Raw genomic sequence first — 21,392 nt, 5'->3', positions numbered from 1 at the left:
CTTCTTGCAGATTCTCCTTGACCAAACAGCAACCAATACTCCTCTCTCACTAACGCAGAATCAGGATGAACTCATACATTTTATGTTCACATCTTGCATATTGTCCCCCCCTAAACCCAGTTGCAATCCATGGTCATCCGATTATGTCCTGAACCCATGTAAGACAAATTAACTCCAGTACACCCTCCCCCAACAAACACTCCCATGTCCAAGAGGAGACAGCCTCCCACCCTCACAACTATATTCCAGAATTACTACATCAATTTAGAAATGTATCGAAATGTTTCGCGGTTTATCAACAAAGATGTATAACATTACATAACAGTGTCATTGGTGCAATCAATTTAAAAACAGTACAATTTCTCCCAAACCATGGAACTGTATTCCCCATCTGTCTGCTCAGCTAATACCCCAACAGGTTGCCCTGTTACATCCTTCACCGTGAGTTATCAGTTGGGGAATATGCTATTTCCAGAATTTGTTCCCACAAAGTCGCCATGTCTTCTGCCGCATGCTCGTCCCTGCCGGTGCACTTAATGTGCTGATCATCCACCAGTGCCCACTCCAGAAAGTTCCACCTCCAAGCCGAGATCTCTGGTGGCTGGGGTGCCCACAAACTGATAGCGATCTGGCGTCTCACCAGTACCACCCCTAGAGCACCCATTCAGGATGACATTTTTGGTATCTTATTCCCTGTGGGAGTGCTCCCTGTAGACACAGTTTAACCGTTTATGGCAATAAAACCCATGTTATGTGTGACAAAGTACCCACCACTCCAGCCCAAAAGCCTGTCAGCTGTTCACAGTCCAAGCTCATATGAAGAAACCCTGCTGAGGACTGACCGCATTTTCCACAACCAGAAGAAGAGTCGGGGTAGATTTTAGAGAGCTTGAGAGGGGTTAAATAGGTCTGATGCAAGTAGTTAAATTGTGTTAGTTTAAATCGGACCTGCTTACAGTCTCTACGCCACTTTGAGCCAGTCAGTGCCTCCCCACAGTCTGCACTTCATCTCTCTCTTGCACAAGATGTGTGTTCCCCCGATCCATAAGCAGAGCCACACAAAGGTATGACGAGGTGCCTGCAGCCTACTAAGTCGCCCAGTCTTTGTAATACCTCATGCTCCCTTGGACCGTTTGGAAATGTGGTCTAGACAACCTGGGCCATGTGTACCAGTCAGGCGTACTGCAAGAATTGACCTAGACCAATCCCAGATGGTTTTTGGGCTTTGTTGAGTGTGACAAAACTTTTATTGGCATAGAGGTCTCCCACCCTTTTGCATCCTCCCTCCCGCCATCGCTCAAATGACGTATCTCATAGTAGGTCAGAAAATGGTTTTAAGTATCCAAAGGGAAAGTTCTCGGCGTACAGTACTCTACTCAAACCCCTGTGCAATACCTACCAATCTGACGCAGCAAGTAGGGGAGGGAATCGTGAACCATATTCTCAATCACAGGAACCTCCTGAAGCGTATATAGATCATAGGTTCCCGCCAGAAGGTTCTTTTCACAATTTAGTTCTTCATCTAACCAATGCACTGTATGCTGGAGTTGCTATGCCGCATAGTATAGATAGGGTCCAGCAGTCCAAGATCAACACTCTGAAAAGGGAGCTTAAGAGTGGCTGATTTGACCCGACTTCTACCACCCGCCAAAACTAAGCGTGCCCTGTTCGTGTGCAACCCCAAGAGTGCAGCACATTTGCTCAGTTCCTTCAACAGCAATGGGACCATACTTTCTGTTTTGTCAAGGTAGGTCAGAGCATCATCAGCATACATGGACACCACGTATGGACTTTCAACCTGGTGGACCACACACAGACCAAGTGTGGTGCGGGTCACGCTCGCCAAAGGCACCACTGCTAACTCAAATATTATAGGGTACAGAGGACAACCCTGGATTGTGCCCTTTCCCTGGGATCTGAGAATGTCGCCCATATGAACCCATACAGTCAGACGCAAGTATAAAGAGTCATCAATTTTATGTACTTAGGGCCAAAACCCATGTGCTGTTTAACTGCCCACAAGTAAAACCACCCCACCGTCTTTAACACCCTTTCTATATCCAGGGATGCCACCGTGTAGCTGTCTGTGGATGAGGTGAGCATGTGTGTGATGTGCGCTATAGATTATACATGATACTTCATCCCAGGATAAACCCGGTTTGGTCTGGATGTATGAGCGTTCGTACCTCTCCCAACAACCTGCTGACATTGCTACACTAAACTGAAAATAACCTCACTCGACCTTTGACCTAGCTTGTTATTCAAACTCTTCAACAGTGCCATTAGGCAAAATGTCAATGTCCACTACCCTCTTTCAGCTGCACTTTTCCAGGGCCGCCAAAATGGATAACCAAGCATCAGGACTCAAAGCTAAACTTAAAGCTTTCCTCTGCAAATGGCACAAAGATAAGACTACCCAAACCGAGACCAATGCATAAAAGGTTTAAGCAAACTGGTCAGTGCACTCATCAGCACCAAATCTTTATACATGCAAACCCTCATCCACTCTCACAACCCCACCCTCACAACTAGCATGCAACATCAACACCAGACTTTCTCCCCATGCCCACCCATCAATACGACTCAGTGAACACTACATCAGCCTTTACGAAGTCATAGTTAAGGCAAGTAAAACCTACAACCAAGCCGTCTGCCAGTCTGTCAAATGTCTGACCTTTCCTCTTTTTAGAAAGCTCTGAAGACTTCACCGTTGTGTTCTGATTGGTACAAATAATTCATCTACCACTGCTTATTCCTGTTTCTGCACTACCAATCCCTTAATGGTTAGTATCATTGAGACCTGTTCAGTTCCATATTTTCTGTAAGACTCTCTTCTACCTATGTGGCTATATTCACATGTGAAATATTTAAATATTCGACTGTAGCATCTGTGATTTACAGCAGTTCAAATAATTAAAGTGCAGCATGAGTTTTTGTTATTGTTATAGTTACATACGTTTGTACATCCAGTCCCAGAAACCTGGATTATTGCTATTTGTAAGATGAATGCTTATAAGCTGTGAGTTTCTTCATGTAATTGTACCCAAAGTAAATTTGTAGATATATATCTCACTTGCATGCAGTTAGTTAAGTGAGCCTGGTGTGCCCACGGTGGTTCCGATGTGAGTTTAAGGTATTGCTGTCCCGGGCTGAGCCAGATTTTTCAGATCCGCTGATTTCCACATGACTAGCATTGTGAAATGTCCTGGAGTTCTTTTCATTAATACACATGCTTTCTCTGTTTTGTTTTAGAGTGCTGCAATTCCCCACTATCAGCTTGATTTGAAGTGGCCTAAAAATTCTGAACTCTTCAGTGGACAACCTTTTGGTGTTGCTGTTGACCCACTTCTTAGCCTGGTATATGTTGCCCAAGTAAGTGGTAGAATATGTACATCCTTAATTTCACGTGCCAGTAATTGTTTTGTGTCTTTACAGTGCATGGCTGCTGTTTGGAACAACTCATATTTTTTTCATATTTTATGTTATTTGCATTTATGTGGTGCATGTTAATCAGATCTTTACTCTTCTTAAAATATGTGTAGGGATGGTGGATTGTCTGCTTATTGATCAATCCAGGGACCAAAACTGTAGCTACAACACTTTCAAATCTCTGCAAATTCAAAACTCACGGATGAGCATTTGTCACCACTGTTGTATGGTCATCCTCCAATGTGGTCTTACTTTGTCAGTGATTTCTGTGATAGTTTTGTAGTTTGGCGGGTGGAATAGGGGGCAAGATACTATAGGTCACTGTACTTCAAGAATAAAATGATATCCTGTAGTTCGTGTGTCTCACCTAACCTAGTCTGCAGGTCTGGGATTAGCACTTCCATGTGCCCCACAAAGGGACCTGAATTTCAAATGATGCTAAAAGGCATAGGAGAACAATTCCTTGTGCCATAAAGTCCAGCTCTTCAAAGTTTCTGTTTTCGTTAGCTTGACCAAAAATTATTCTTGATGTGTCAAGTGCTCCTAGGGAATTTTTCAATGGAGTCAGGCTTGAGCCAGAGAAATCCTGCTCCGCCATTCACAATCCCAGGTGTCTAGTGGTGCTTTCTGTTCCCCTGGGGTAGGCAGATTTGTGGTAAATGCCTTGATCGGCCCACCAAGGAGGTAGAAAGATTGTACTCCGTGGATAGTGAGCTGTGGTCGGATACTCAGAAGTGCTGCCCCCTCCATTTGTTTAATGAAAAATAAACACCTGTGTCTTTTGGTGCCTTCTGCTGTCCTGGGGTGAGCAGATGCATGGTAAAGTCCCTGATCTACTCCCCATTAAGCATTAAAGCTGTCAGTGCCCACAAGGTTGTGTTTTGATGCCAGGCGATGTAAACCTTCCAATCCGCTCCCCACCAGAGGAAGAAAGACTGTACATGGCCAGGATAGGGTGGTGCTGACAGATATCAGTTAGGACCAGTTCCCACCCAATTCATTTTACTTTAAAAATGTGGTGTCTAGTGGGCTTCCCGCTCCCCTGCGGTGGCCACATTAGGGTAAACCCACAATGAGTCCTTCAGGGGAGGGTGTATTTTTTAAAGAAAATTTTGACATTTAAAATGCATTCATGCAAGCCACACTATGCTGCTCTTGAATGGTGACTAGTTTTCCAGAAATGTCTAGGTTTTTGTTGGTTTTCCTTTGAATTCCGAGGCTCAAATACTGTACCTACCCACACACCAAAAATTCAGTCTAAATTGCAAGGTATCATCTTTATTTTTTTAATGTATGATTTATTCTTTTCTTTTTCTAGGCAGTAACCCTGCCAATTCAAGTACTGTACATTATCTGGAAAAGATTGGGGCTGCTGGGTAGTTGAACTTTACTTTATTCCTGAAGATTCAACATTTTTCCATCTCAGAAATATAATGAAATTCTAATTTGTGATTCAAAGTTTGCTAATTGCAGGGCAATCTGGGTAAAAAAGTTAGTAGCAACTAAACAAATAATGCATCTTCAACTCTTACAGGCCTATTGTTCTCCGAAATGTCTGGGGTTGGTAGATTTCTATGAGTGCCCACTTATCATGAGGCTAAATATGCCCCTAACATAGAAGTCTATCTTGTCCAAACATCAGTTCCTCTCTTCTTATTGTTATGTTTTTTTCACCTTTGTTTTCTTGTTCGAAAGCCCTGCCCCCTCAGGTGGCTTCCAGTTGTCTGTGCAAAAAGAAGCACATTTTGGGAAAAACGCCTCCAGAATTCGGAATGGTACAAATAACCCCTAGCCATAAATTCAGATACTTGGGTACATGTTTTAATTAGTATACATTTCATTATGAAGTGGTTTACGATCAATACAAATAAGCTGTAATTTGATTGATTGCTCTGCGTATGGAATATTTTGGACAATCTACAAGTACTCTATATCTCTGGCAAGAAGAGTCTGCCCAAAGTAAACCTTTTATATAGATCAGCCTTTACAGAAAAAAACTTAAAGATGAAAACCTTCTTGCTAATTTCTCTTTGTTCCTAATAACTTTCACTATTTTGTTTATTTCAATGATTAGTTTCTGTCGGAAAACTTTAGTGATCCACTGATTCTCACTTGCATTATTTAAATTGTTGTTTAGTTTTTACAAATCTGTAGCTTTGTAGCTTTTTGGGTTTACTCATGGGTTCATTACCTCTTTCCTTACAAATTTCAAGTTGGGAGAAGCTACACAATTACGAAATTATGAGCAACATTTAGAAAATTAGAAAAACAGTGGTAAAAAACTAAAACAAATCCCACCCTGCTGATTCTGATAGCTGGGAAAAAAGTAGCACAACAAACAGTTTGCTGATACCGTTTTTAGAAAAGAAACTTACAGTTTCTCACACAATACTTTTTTCTAATTTTTCTGATGAATACAATATTTTCCCATATGTTTGCCTTTTTTCACTGGCCCCTTCAGGGAAAACGACAAACTCTTGGTACCTTTAAAAACATTACACAGTGAAAAAAAGTAGTCCGTGAATGATATGGAGAGTAAATGTTATGAAGGCATAAGCTAGAACTGCCCCAAATGTCAAGAAAGGGTTCAGCCTGAGGAAGGTGGGGTGTTAACCATCAGTACTTAAAGTGGCAACTCTAAATGGGAAAAGTTTACTTGTTGCAGTTTGTACTTTACACAGACTGCAGCGGTGGCCTTCTGTACAGCACCATACTCCCATCTGTATAACTCCTGGAGCATGGACCATGTCCATATATAAGGGTAGCAGCACATACCCAGCACATGCCCTCTGAGAACTGTCTGGTGGATAAGGCATACCGTGAAATATTCCTACTCCTGGGACATTAACTATGACCCTGCCCCATGGTGTGGCCTTACTCCTTGCCCTGTATAAAAAAAATCCTGATTATAGTACTTGTAAGAAACAGTCAGTGGCTGTGATATCTGGGTGCTGTGCAAACGAGATGACCCCTGGTACTGCTCTGCGCATAGTGTCTGTACACTAGAATGCAGGCTGGGTTCAAGGCATTGCCCGTAGTTACCGCCTGTACACAGTACCAATATCTAGAATAGTCTGTGAACACAAATGGCCTTAGCTCATGCCCAGTAAGCAATACCCACAAGGCACAGTCAGTGATAAATATAAAGCCAAAAAAGGTTTTTCGGAGGGAGTAAATATAATATCTTTCAATTCTTTCTTTATTTGATTTAGTACGTATTTTTCATGTTACGTTTTCATGTTATGAAATTACCACTCCTTTTGAGATCTAGCTGCTGTAATGGTTTTAAATTATGTTATAAGGCGTTTCTGATTTAGGATTTGTTTAAATGTATTCTCTTTTCTTGTTTTTAGAGAGGGGAGAACGTATCCAAGGTCCTTGTGTTCACAGAAGATGGTCTTTTCTTGGGTGCTTGGAACACCTCATCAATTGAAATGCCTCATGGCATATTTGCAGCCAACAATGTCACTCACCAGTCAGTGTGGATAACAGATGTTGGGAAAGGTAATGCCTCGTAAATACCTTCTTAACATGCTAAACAGTGTCTTTGAAATACCTTTAACTGCCAATTTGCTGAATGAATAAAATGTCTGTTTAAATGTGCAGTTGGTGAAAATTGCGTTTTCACCAACTGCACATTTTAAATAGACATTTGGTGCCATTATGGTGCCGAACGTTGCTGCCTGGTGGTGCTGCTGACTACTGACTAAGTATACAGATCTATGAGTAACACAGGATCTCAATGCATGCTTCAGAAATCGGAAAACATTTATGCTAGAGTTGTACGTATTCTGTACATTGTAGAAACACGTGCCAGTTCTGAATCAGTTCTATAGATATTAAAGACCTGCATGAAAATGTGGGTCCAAGGTTTCTCTCTAAAATACCATATTCTCATCCTACATCGCACTTACTATACGCAAACACTTCTACATAGATTAGGCAGTACGGACACACCACTCTGCCTGAGACAGTGTGGCGTATTAGGCACATTTTTCCACACACTCTGGCACTGGCCGGAAATTACACCTTATAGGGAGGCGGTTATGCGCACAATTTCGCAGGTTACTAGAGTCACGGTTCCGCCGGAACCAAAGAGATGTCTCCTTAACATTTGGGAGCCTACAGACCTCAATCATACGGCTCCAGACTGGGCAACACTGGGTATGATTCAGAAAAGGGGGTGGTGATGAACAGAGTGTCTGAATTAAGCAGACCACTCTTACCCAGTCCAAAGATCAGGGCTTGATCCATCACCGTTATTTATCTCACTGCACCATCCCAGCTCAGAACCTGGCTATATGCAAATCAGTCTGTCCCTGGCCCAGTGCATCATGGGAACAGGGCAGACTAAACTACCAAGCCAATTCTTCACCAGAAAGGAGACAAGCTACCGGGGACCGGTTTCTGGCATTTCAGCCGTCTTCGGCCCGGCTTGCTTGAATCCTGATGGTGCAGTGAGAAAGGGACTCATGTCTCAGTATACCCTGCCACACCTATAGTGGCCAAAAACGATTCAGAAAAGGGGGTGGTGATGAACAGAGTGTCTGAATTAAGCAGACCACTCTTACCCAGTCCAAAGATCAGGGCTTGATCCATCACCGTTATTTATCTCACTGCACCATCCCAGCTCAGAACCTGGCTATATGCAAATCAGTCTGTCCCTGGCCCAGTGCATCATGGGAACAGGGCAGACTAAACTACCAAGCCAATTCTTCACCAGAAAGGAGACAAGCTACCGGGGACCGGTTTCTGGCATTTCAGCCGTCTTCGGCCCGGCTTGCTTGAATCCTGATGGTGCAGTGAGAAAGGGACTCATGTCTGAGTATACCCTGCCTCACCTATAGTGGCCAAAAACGATTCAGAAAAGGGGGTGGTGATGAACAGAGTGTCTGAATTAAGCAGACCACTCTTACCCAGTCCAAAGATCAGGGCTTGATCCATCACCGTTATTTATCTCACTGCACCATCCCAGCTCAGAACCTGGCTATATGCAAATCAGTCTGTCCCTGGTCCAGTGCATCATGGGAACAAGACAGACTAAATTACCAAGCCAAACACTGGGTATGGTGTTAGCGAAGCGGAATATAGCTCAGCACTGGGGATCTAGAGTGACTCCTAACCATCGCCAATGGTGCTGTGACATGGACAACTCACTGGTAATAGAGAAATCAGTCTATGTCCACAGGGGATGCCCCCAAAAATGGACTCGGGTGTGGGGCAGATGGAATGCTTTCCGGGGTTATATATGCAAGCCCCCACATGAGGAGCTGTTAGTGATTAAAGGACCGAGGCAAGGGTAATGTGATGTGTAATGTACTGTCTGCAGCTATGTTGTCAATGAGTGAGAAACATAACTTGCTGACTAATGTGGAAGGTAATCAACTCAGGTATAATATCTTAACACACCGTGTATGCACCATTGAATATTATTGTAATGTATCGATTATCGTCAATTCTAAAATACCAATAAAAATGTTTAAAAACAAAATACCATATTCTCACTCTTATGGAGGCATTTTGAGTATGTGAAACAGTACTCCAGTGCTACTTATTTACATGGTACTGGATGAAATTTACCAGTTTGCTGGTGAAAATTTCCACCTATGTCTGTCCTTTATCTTGGGCCCATTTCACAGAGAGATCAATTATTAAATATTTACTTATGTTGTGCTCCTGAAAGCCATGAATACGTCCAGAGTACTGCAAATGGGAAACTCAGTTACAGTTGACTAAAGTTACACTCACATATACTACAGTAGTACTACAGCCCAAACAGGCTCGAATCTATTTCAGCCAAACCTTGGATAAGTATCCACTGCACATGGCCACTTCTAGGTACTGCAAGAGATCACATGCAAATCCGCAGAGGAAGGAGTTAAAACTACCAGCACAAAGTCCATCTCCTGTAAAAAATAAAGAAAACAAGATGTAATTTATGGGTGCGGAGATTTACACATGTAAATGTTCCTTTGTGATTTGAGCCTAGAAGTAAGTCATTTAACTCATGAAACACAGGAGAAAGCCAGGAGTGATACAAGAGTAAGTCATTTGAACTCCTAGCCAAATGTTTCGAAATCCCTGTTTTTAAAGATTGCCAAAGAACTGTCCCAAACTAATTTTTGGAGAAAATAATCTTATGTGAGAACCCATCTGCTATAACTTCAGTGTTAAAATTATCAATGTTCAGGCTTTGAATTTTAAAGAAGGATGAATGTCTGCAGACTGTATTTTATGTCTGAGTCATCCCCTAAGCAGTTATTTTTCCACTACTGATCAGAAATACTCGGTGTTGGAGTATCAGCTGCTTTGTTACACCTTGGCTGCACTACAGAAGCCTATGTACCCTCAATCACTAGAGGTGTCGAGCAAGAATTGAAAACAGCATGGGGGTTGTTTTTGGCTTCTTTGGCAATTTGTGTATGGACTCTGTACCCTGTTTTTGAACTCTGAGTAGATGTAGAGATGTACGATAGGGACTTCTTGAGAGAAGCGTGAGATGGACTTCTGCCCAAAAAGTGAGTGGAAGCATCTGGATATTTATTTTAGTCACTGTTTTGTAGTTTAATTAAATTACGCGTTATTCCTTTTTACATTAGCTTTAAATAAAAGCAAACACAAAATGCAAGACATTTACAGTAACTATACACTTAAGTACAATTTCTGGATTTAAATGGCATGTACCTAAAATGCTTTTAAAACTATTAATATTAAACCATTGGCTTAATTCCTCTGAGAAGTGCATTAAGCGTAATGTTGCTGCAGCTATTTTGCATTCAGGGTTCAAATACATTTTTCATAATTAACAAATCCTTAGGGTCTTATAGTGGGGTAGATAAAAATCTGCATAAACGACGTATATGATTTGTCGTTGAGCGTTTCTTCCCGTAGTCCAGGTTCATTTCAAGAGAAAGCTCCACTGCAGGAATCTGTTGCTTCCTATAAACTTGCCTTTGTATACCAGTAGGAAATGTCTTTTCTCTAAAACTGCTATTGATTAAAGTTATCAGGCTTTGACTTGGGTTGTTCAGTAGTTCATGTCTGTTTACTGACGGAACTTTCAATGCTATTTCATACAGGATATGAAATTTCTTCTTTGCCGGCTGTGTACAGGCTTAATGCAATTGTTCCTGGAAGTGCAGAGGGAAGTCCGTACCAGTACCATCTAAATACAACTAACTTAGATTGCATCTAAATCCCTACTAGGCTAAAATCTAGTCTAATTAACTTGACTGGTCACCCTTTCTTATTGAGAGAATTGTTTCCCAGATCGTTACTTCCACTGAGCTAATTTTTGTTTAATTTGTGCATAATCCATTATATCAATACCATACAGAAGAAGTATTGTTGTTTTGGCTTTATAAACTAGTTTAGTGGTTTTACTAGTCTCTTGCCTGCACTCTGGAAGAAACTGATTAATACAATTTCCGCATTCGATTGATGGAGATCATTGGTAAGAAAAACCTTGTTGATATGACTTAATGTTTACGTTAAAACCACTTCAATGTAAGAATATTCATCCCCTTTGTTAAAGGGCATTTTTCCAGGTATAATGCAGAGGTTTATCATGACCAGCTAGGACCATTGTTTTGGTTTTACAGCAGTTTATTTTCATGTAGGTCATACAGTTCATAGATGAGTAATTGAGAAGGTAATTTAAACTTCTTTGTAGCCGAAGCAGGATTAAAATAATACATACTGTATCATTCATAAACATTAAAAGAGGCCAATTCGCAGGACATATTCTTGGGGGAAGGGGGAATATTCTCAGCAGATCTGAGCCAATCTGATACATAACTCGAAAACAACGTTTCGGCCAGAACTCTAGCCTTGCGTAAACCATTTTATTGGTATTCTTCAAGTTAGGTTACAGTCTGAGCCCATGAGGACCATTTATTAATTATCATTCGGATTGCGGTAATTATGGCCAAGTGGGCTTTTGTGATTCCCAGGTTTGCCATTTGTTTTTGCCATAAAGTATGAGGATCCATGCCTTCAAATGCTGTCTTACAGTCTATGAATGCCAGATTCTACAGTTGGCCTTTTGTTTTTATTTCATTAGGAGTTATTAAATCGATCATCAAGACATTATCAATGCCATTTTGTGTCTTACTAAATAGTATCTAGTGTATAGGTATCATGTAACTTCCTTCAGCTCTCTTTTGGAGATAATTTAGGTGTTTACAAAATAATTTGCCACTACAGTCTAAAAGGGCAATCAGACAATAGTTTACAGGTTTGAAATGATCGCCTTGTATACATAGGGAGCCCATAGTATTACCTTTATAGGAGTCGGGAATGCTTTACCTAATAGTGCACTCATTATAAAGAGGTGGGTGAAGCCCAGCCCAAACTTGTTACTGTTGCTTTAGTATGAACATTGATACGCTGTCTGGGCCTATCACACTAGTATGTCAAGCTAGCTTTCCTTAATAGACTAACTACCTTGGAACACAGATGAGTGTGATAGTTCTTAGGGAATGGTCCATTGATGTGGTGCTTGAATAATGTATATATACATTTCATCCAAGCAGAGTCATCTAAAGGCAATATGTACTTTTGCAAAATTGACCTTGATTTAATGGTAAATTAGCTGCCAGAATTTACTTTCTTGGCTTGTTGCATTTGAGTTTCTCATTTTGTAATGTGTTGAATAAGTGTGAAATTACCTTTATTCCCATTACCAAAGACACAATTTGTGTATTGGTTTGAAGATTAGGATGTATTCTTCGTTTAAAATCGGGACAGAAAAATATAAATAATTGGATATGCTAAATTGGTCATATGTTTTACTTTTTAATATATAGAAAGGCTCCACACATTTGGTGAGCTGCATTAAGGTTATTCTTATTGATGCTGGCACTGCAATTTATTACCGTCCTTCCCACATATTGTAAAGCGCTCTGATATCCTTCGGGATCATGTTCGCGGTATATACATCTTCATAAATAAATAAATATTGGAAAGTGTCAGATGCCCAAAGTGAGTTTCACAGTGGGATTCACAATGCTGTGGGAACCCTTGAATTTAGCTGAAGTAGAGGTCATAAAAATAACAAAGTTATTTTTATTCCAAAAGTGGTGTTGAATTTGCCCCCCCCCCTCCCCCCCCCCCTCATTGCACAAATCTGTTTCATATTAAAGCAACACCCAAAGACTTTTTGCAAGACGTTACATTCAGGAGGGATTCAAGAATTGAATATGCTGGCAACTTAGTTTCAGTTCATTTTGGAAGTAGATACATCTAATGGCCTGACAGCCACAGCTCATTGTTGTTTGACCGCTATTTCTTATGTTGCATATATTGAATATGAATATTGCACATTTTCCTGTTAGCTGAGTTGTCCAACAGTATGTTTGTTGACATTCATTGGGAGCGTTGGTATGCTTCATGAATCTGAAAGCAAATCCTTTGAAACCTATGTGCACTGTTGTGATTAAAAACGTGACATCTTTGTGTTACCCATATATGCTTTCTTTTTCTTATCTATTTGGAAATAGGGTCTAGTGACTGGGGCTATTGTTTTTCTTGTTTTGACTAATTGAACTTCGTTTACAGGGAATTCTCATTGTTACTTTCTAAAATGACCAGGTACTTATGATCTCAGAAATGCACCTCACGCTCAGCAAATGTCTCCTATACTTTTTACACATGTACAAAAAACAATAAATAACAAGCAGACTGTAGCGGGCCCCCAGGGATTGTCGGGGGTGCACAAGGGGGGTATCTGTCGTGTTGTACTGTGCACAACTTGCATTTCTGGCATTGCGGAGGGCGGTGCTTTTCATACCGCCTGTCGCAATGTTAGGAATGCAGGATGCGCCCACCAGTGTGGCGGGCGCATCCTAATGGGATGTGCGGGACCGCCATATGCATTGCGGGCAGTCCCATTTCCCGGGGGTATGCCCGGCGGACAAAGTCCGCCCGCCATGCTAATGAGCTCCATAGATCTTTGATTTCTTTAGCTTGTTGGAAGCAAAACTTTTAGGGCTCGATTACGATGTCGGTCGAAGCTGCCTCGACCGACACCGTCACGGTCTCGGACAGACCGACCTCCGGTCGCGGTCCCGACACTGAAATTACAATGCGACCGCACCATGTTTCTCTATGGGAGCTGCGGCTGTAAACCGAATGTAGCACAAGCTCCCATAGAGAACTGGGAGATTGTGTTATTCCCTGCTGGTGCTTGCCACACAGTGCAGGGATTAACAGGGGGGGGCATAGGTGCCCCCTTGGCCCCCAACTGGAGGCCGCAAGGAAAAGGGGCCCTGCTAGGGGCCTCCAGACTCGCTTTTCAACAAGCTTTACATGCCGGAAAGCCCCGCATGGAAAGCCTTTCCGAAATCGAGCATCGTAATCCCAACTGCGGAAACCCCGTCCATTGGGATTAGGGGCTGGTCTCCGACTGGCCAACGGGCTCCTTGAACCCGTTAGAATCCAGCCGGAATGACCGTCCAGTTTCAATTCCGACGGCCTAAATTGTAATTTAAAAAGAAAAAAAGTAATTGTATTTAATAAAGTTTTAAACATGTATACAAACATCACATGCTTCTTCAGCACTGTAACATAGAATGTACAAAACTTAACACCATCGCTGCTAATGGTTTTCCCCTCCTGTGCTGCTTCTTCTGGATTCCCATTGTTCATGACGAGCTCAGCTCGTCATGAGTGTATGAGAGGGCTATATCATGACGAGCTGAGCTCGTCATGAGTGTCGAAGGGGTTAATATGTATAATGGAATCATATTATAAGGAAAGGAAAATATAATCATAAAATAACCCATTCGGCGTCCGTGAATATTTACATTAAACATGTCCAAGTGTTGTGCATACATTGACATCCGTATCTAATTATTGACTTAATTAGTCAATAGGACTTGACCCAGAAGCCAGTATTCACCATTCTAATGGAATGTCTGCTGAAGAACCCGTCGCAGCCACCTTCTGGGGATCAGCAGTGTGCAAACATGCTAAAAAACAGATGAGACAGGGAAGAGGTATTGCCACGCATAAATTACATTCCTAAATATTAATATTCTTTACATTACACAGTTGGCAGCTATTTCACCTACTCTCTTAATTTCTCGTCCGTATTCCCCAACACTTGTTACTCCAATTAGTGTCAGCTATCTAGTCAGAGGTCTGCAGGGCCTTCCCTGCTAAGTATGTTAGATACAATCCCCAAAAATTCTTGGAACGACTCTATGGAGGAAGCAGTTCGCTATACGTCTGTGTGTTACAATAGAGCAAATCTTGTGACCACTCCAGTAAAGTAAGAGGCGGACCACGCGCCCAGCGCATCGCAATTCTCCGCTTTGCAATCAGTAAGCCCATCTCTATCAACCTTCGGATCGCCTTCTTTATTTGTTTTGAGTAGCCTAGTAGGGCCAGCAGGGTTTCCGTAGAAAGTGGTACTTCTGCAATATCACTCAATTCCTGAAATATCAGTCTCCAGTATTTAGCAACCACTGGACACAACCAAGCTACACGTAAATAATCTGCTGGACTTACTCTACACCTGTCATACTTAGCTGTTTTACGCAGTCCATACCTATGCAAGCGGGCAGGTGTGTAATAGACCCTTTGTAAGTATTTACGGTGGATTAGCCAATGACGACCGTTTAAGGAGACCCGCCGCGTTGCCTCACAGCAGTATCTCCAGGAGTCGTCATCAATGAACATATTCAAGTCAGTTTGCCACTCCAACCGCGACTTAGTGTTAAAGCTTTTGCAATAGTTTTGTACTGTTCCTTAAGTGCAAGATATCAGCCTATAAGGTGACTCCAATTTTAATATCAATGTGAAAGGAGTTACTTCCGGTGGCTCCGCCATATCATCTCCTAGAAGCGCTCGCATGGCGTGGTACACCCTATGAAAATGAAATTGCACTAATGGTTGACCTCCTGCCTTTCAGCCTCCATGTCAGCCTACTTACGCACACTGCCCTCCAGGAAAAGGTTACCAACTTTAGTCATGTTGATAGTCCTTAATGCCTTAACCACTGCCCAGTCTCCTCTCATAGGCAGCCAACAGCATCACTCCGGAGTAATTGGATAATATAATATAGTGTTCACTTGTCTCTTCATCAGATCATGCCCCGCATGAACTGTGGCATTAATTGAGTCCATGACTCCTGTTCGGCTATCGGGAGCAGGGAATAAGGAGGAAGGGAGATTAGCTGGGACGATGGTCATCCTTTCTATGTGCAGATGAGGAGGGCCCAATAGCTGATGCATCCAGTGGTATGCATCCAAGCTTTGTGCTGCTCTATAATAGAGTTCCATATCCGGGGCTCCCAGTCCTCCTAAATTGTAGGGAAGGATAAGGACCTTATACTGAACCCGTGGCTGTTTCCCCACCCATGCCAGTTTTCTCGAAATTGAGGTAATGGATTTTAAAAAATGTGCTGGAAGGACCATGGGTATATTTAAAAACAGAAACAAGAACCTCAGGAGGACCACCATCTTCATCAGCGATATTCCCCCAAGGAAAGAGAAAGGGAGATGTGCCCAACGGTCCACTAACTCCTCGAGCTTAGTGACTGCCCTACCATATTTTTCTCTGAATATTATCTCTGGATCTGTATGAATCTGTATACCCCAGTAGCGTACCGGGTCAGTAGACCAAGTTAGTGGGAAATCCAATTTTAAGGGAGTAGTGCATTTGGTCAATAGGAAAATTATGGATTTATTCCAATTTATTTTTTATCCAGAAAGCTCCCCAAAACTGACAACTTCTGTAGTACAGGAGACAGATTAGTCTCTGGATTTCTAATATAGAGGAGAGTGTCATCGGCGTACGATGACCTTATTAAATTGTAATTAGGAAATCTGATTCCTCTGAGTCCATGGTATTCACTGAGTATGCAGGCAAGGAGTTCCGCAACTATAGCATATAGGAGACGAGATAGTGGGCAACCTTGCCTGGTGCCTCCAGATATTTTGACGGGAGACGTGACCATATCCCCAATCCTTATTCTTGCAGAAGAAGATGTATACAGAACAGCCACCAGTTCAATAAATACTTCGCCAACCCCCATCCTCCTTAGCCCCGCCCCCATGAACGCCCATTCTACGGAGTCAAATGCTTTTTCTGCGTCTAGGAAGACTGCAGCAGCTTTAATCTCTGGATTAACATGTTGTACTGCCCCAAAGAAAGTGTGCAAATTGTATGTTACGTTGCCCCCCCAGGACAAATCCCACCTGCTCTCTGTTGGGTAGTTTCGGAACTAGCGTTGTGAGACGATTGGCAAGAATCTTAGCGTACATTTTACTATCTACATTCAATAGTGACAGTCGGCGGAACGAGGAGCACTCGTCTGGAGGCTTAACAGGTTTCAGTATAGTGACTATCAGAGCCTCTCTCATTGATGGGGTCATCTCTCCTGTTTCGCTAATTTCTTTAAATAGTGTTACCAAATGAGGGACTAGTAGATCCCTGAACTCTTTGTAAAAAGCCACTGTTTGTTCGTCCTGCCCCGGGACGCTTCCCGAGCGCATACTTTTTAGGGCCTCTTGAATTTACCAAGCCTCCAACGGTCTCATCAGATATTCACGATGCTCGGTTGTGAGCCAAGGCAGCTTTATGTGCTGAAGGTAGTCCAGAACATTGCTTTCATCAACATTCGCGCCAGAGCGATATAATTCAGTATAATGCTGGCCAGATTGGTTTGCTATACCTTTGGGACCGGTCAACGACACCCCCTCATCCGTCCGAATTGCAGTGTTAGCAGAGGACTCTCTCCTATGGCGCAGCAGTGCTCTCCATAGAGTCTAGCCACAGCATATTTATCCATATGTTTAACTTCACTGTTGGCCGCTTCGAAGCACTCATCCAATGTATTTTTTAACTCTTTAACACTAGTAGCTGCCCCTCTGCACTGCAATCCCAATTCTAGATCAGTCTGGCATTTTTCCAGGCTATCCAGACGACTTCTGATGGCGCACAGCACCCCTGAGTGTTTAGAATTTACAAAGCCTCTGATGTAAACTTTGAAAGTTTACCGGACTAGAACCTAGGTTCTGACCCAACATTGTTTGCAAAAAAATCTTCTATAGACGTCTAATTCCGCTTTAAATGCACTATCGAGCAGTGCGTAGGGGGGAACGTCAGTGTGAACGGGCAGGTCTCTTCTGAGGGTTGTGGAGCATCAGTAGTATAGGTGCGTGGTCTGATAGGGTTCAGGGGTGTACCATGCATTCCCTAACCGCTGGGTATAACGCAGTAGCCAGTAGTCTATTCTTGTATGAAGCTCATGTTGGGCAGAGTAATGTGTGTAACCCCCCCTGCCCTGGGAAACAAGTGCGCCAGACATCAAACAAATCCAGACATACCATAGCATCTGCGACGGATTTCGCTGAGGCCGAAGTGCGCCGATATGGACCTCCCAACCGATCCAGTGTTGGGTCTAGGACACAATTACAATCCTCTCCCACTATCAGCAGTAATGCAGTATCTATGCAAGTACATGTTAATAGGGTCTGATAAAACTGCAGATTATCATAATTTGACCTATACACATTAATCGTTAGCAAGTCTAGGCCTTTCCCCCTGCACCTAGAAATGGTATAACGCCCCTCTGTGTCTGCTACAACCGGGTCTAATTTAATTCCTGATTTCTGGTTGACCCATGTAAGTACCCCTCTGGCGTGGGTCGAGAAGCCAGCTGCATGGAAAGGTCCCTGTAACACTCTCCGCGTGAGGATCTTACTATCTACCGGAAGATGGGTTTCCTACAGCAGTGCAATATCTATGGCGTGTCGTTTGAGATATGCAATAACATTTCGCATATCTCAATCACTCCTAGCCTGGATAACAGGTTATCATGTCTATAACAAGCTTTATGGACAATACGCTCCCTGAGGTTCAATAAACAAACAAAGGTGAACCTCCTCCCCCCCACATCACGTCATCCCCAACTTGACAAAAACGAAAAAAAAACCTTCCCGGTACCCAAACAAGAATTGCATATTGCCATCAGGTGGAGCACAAACAGGGGCAGATGTTGCTTCTCCACCAACACTCACTCCGCCGTAGCTGAGTGATAATTACAGCCATCGAAAATCATATGTGGCATCTTGCCCTTCCCAGCGTTTAAGCTTACCTTTGTGCATAAACCTGGTTTCAGAGTTCCACCTCGCTTATAATAATTACTTATTATGCGCTGAGCATCAAGCAAACAAGTTTCTGAGACACACAATAACAATTTCCCCCAGGAACTCTTTACACATTGATTACCAAGTTTGATGCCTCAAAAAGATCAACATTACACTCTAAGGCAGTGGTCTTCAAACTTTTCTCGGCCGAGCCCCCCATCTAAACCTTTTTACACGTCGAGCCCCCCCACCGCCACCACCACCTGATAAAAAAGTTCTGGAAGCTGGTACTCTGCATCATTGATGGCCATTCCCTCCTGCAGAGCCCAGGTTGCATAGGGCAAATAATATTAAATAAAGTAAGAGTGTTTAGTAAACTGAAGTTTTTGTAGGTCATGTGCTTATTCTAAAGTTCAAATGAAAAGAAAAAAATGAGCACAAAAAATTTCCTTGGTGCTTTTTTTTCACATAAAACACAAAATTTAGGATAGATTAGCAAAAACACTCCAAAAACACAGGTGTGGGAGTGCATGTTTTTTTCCACAGAGACAATGTGTGGATGGATTCTTGCTTTAGCCATCCTTAGGTTGTACTCCACCTCCAGTCTTGAGAAGTGCCTGGAAACGGGAGCGCTCACAAAATGTTGTAATATATTTTTTTCAGTTTTATATAGTGCGAACATGACCCAAAGGTATCGGAGCGCTTTACAGGAGCATCTTTTACATTACACAAGCACACATTAATTTTTTGTAAGCACAGGGAGATTTAGTGATTTGCCCAGAATCACAGGATGTTGGACAGACATCAAGAATTGAACCTGGTTTCCCAGCTCGACAGTCATCAGCTCCGGCTGTTGTGCCACATCCCTGCCCCTAAACAAGATATCAGAAAAAGAAGTTCCACAAAACATGCTTTCTGACACAATTAAAAATCCATGATTATGTGGAGTATGGCCAGGGGTTGCCAAGTCAGTAGGAGCCAGCCACAGTTTTCCAAGAAGTCATAGGGGACATTTACATCACACACATGTGATATAAGTGATTCAAGAGTATATATACATTGTTATTCTCTAGCAGCATCAAGAATCAATTTGTTGGCGTAGTTGGGTTATAAAGAAGATCACCTTCCAAAGCTTCAGAAGTAGCTGCACAAGAAAACATTTAAATTTGATCTACGAAAGAAGTGAGGACAGATGGTAGGCATACTTGACAATATTTTTTATATTAGGTTTGTGGACTAAGCTCTAGGGATTGGAACATGTTAAACAAGCACCAGTGACTTTAATCAAGGTCAAATTCCTTTTTCGTAAGTCACGTATAAATTAAGTGATTTTGCCCAGGATCACAAGATGTTGAGCCGATACCAGGAATCGAACCCAGGTCCCCAGAACTAAAGTCAGCACCTATGGCATTAATGCCAAATCCGCTCCTCCTTGAAACATCCTACGTTCCCACTAGTATTGAGACGAAGGGAAAAGGACCGAGGCTTTAAAAAAAATATATAAAAAGCTCTTCACTCTTACCTGCCAGAGAATGGAATCTTCAGGAAGGATACAACCAACGTAAACGCCTTGCAGTGAAACGTACTTCAGACGTGGGAAGCAACATGGGGCGCAACTAGACCTGAACTTTGGGGGGGGACTTTGGGGGGCTGAGACTCCCAGACAGGGCTGGCACTAACACTGATCGCTTCAGAACATGTTGCAGCAGAAGACCACGCTTCCGGTTTTAGACGTCACATGGATTGAGGAGAGCTCCAGTGGGCAGTCTCCCATGTGAGCTGTCCCATTTCAATCTCTGCCCTCCCTGCAAGTTTCAACAGCAGCTAGGGCCGTGGGGTCTGATTGCATTGCTAGACACTCATTATCTGTAGTCCTCCTTTGTCACTCACATCCAAACAGACATGGCTGAAGAGCATGGGTACTGAGACAAGACACAACAGTAAGATATGTTAGGGACACAGATTTTATCATGTGTGAATTGACAGTATCTCAATCTGTGGCAGCATGTCAAAGGCCTTAAAAAACATACAGGACCGCCTGTCTGACCAGTTTCAACCTGCAAAGGGTCGCAGTTCGGACACACCCTGTGGGTGCAGGTGGGTCCTCAAAGTGTGGATCAGAGTTAAGAGAAATCCGGAACAAAGGCATACTCTGTTGACAAGTTTCAGTTGCGAAGACCAGAGGGAGGAGGTAGCTGCTGGACCCAGTGGTGTATTTTGACCAGAGAATGGTGCCGCCCATAAAGGGGCTTCTGACTAAGACCTGGGGATACAATTGCCTTCACATCAGGTGCGCAACGCCCATAGAGCTCAAAGGGCTGCAGCACCCTCACCCCCTCACCCCCAAACCCACCCGTTGTGTGTGTCAGCCCCGGCTGAACAGAATTCTGGTGGAAAACCACCAGTGTGCTAGATGCACAGCGTGGATTAATGTGTTTATATTTCACATTCTTAATCAACAATGAAGTCACCAGTGCTAATCAAATCAATTTAAACTTTACATTTATCTGAAAGTACTTATTCCAGCATCACAGAAATATTTTGTTGTTGTTCATTTAAATAGAAATTGTCAACATGTGCAACATAAGATGATTGCATTTAACTAAATGCTTTACAAAATCAAAAACGTCACCAAATAATTTGACTTCAATGGTGTTCCGAAGTTACATAGCCATGCCCAATGCATTTCGGGATTAAACTCAAATCCCTTCTTCAGGGGACACTGTAGGAATATACATAAACATACCATATATAGAATGCTGATATTTAAATTCTTTAGGATTCATCATTTAACATGTCCAGGAGTGCCAGCACAGACCCTGTATGTATTTAACCCAAAGCAATACCAAGAAAGTAGAGCTGTGATTT

At 42.6% G+C, this 21,392-nt stretch overlaps 1 protein-coding gene across 4 annotated transcripts in view; it reads left to right on the top strand.

The window, feature by feature from the left end:
* NHLRC3 (NHL repeat containing 3) overlaps nucleotides 1–21,392 on the top strand; it is a 110,303-nt gene that overhangs the window by 24,613 nt on the left and 64,298 nt on the right. For all 4 annotated transcript variants that reach the window (XR_015299342.1, XR_015299341.1, XM_086935063.1 and 1 more), the window contains 2 exons: nucleotides 3,253–3,372; nucleotides 6,783–6,933. Coding sequence is in view for 2 of the 4 variants with exons in the window: in XM_086935063.1 (XP_086791189.1) it covers nucleotides 3,253–3,372; nucleotides 6,783–6,933 (271 nt within the window). In the remaining 2 variants the exon portion in view is untranslated. The remainder of the gene's footprint in view (nucleotides 1–3,252; nucleotides 3,373–6,782; nucleotides 6,934–21,392) is intronic.

The sequence above is a fragment of the Lissotriton vulgaris genome, chromosome 8 (genome assembly GCF_964263255.1).
Source record: "Lissotriton vulgaris chromosome 8, aLisVul1.2, whole genome shotgun sequence".
Taxonomy (NCBI): domain Eukaryota; kingdom Metazoa; phylum Chordata; class Amphibia; order Caudata; family Salamandridae; genus Lissotriton; species Lissotriton vulgaris.
Note: the sequence above shows the minus strand (reverse complement) of the source record. Positions and strands in the feature narration are given on the sequence as shown.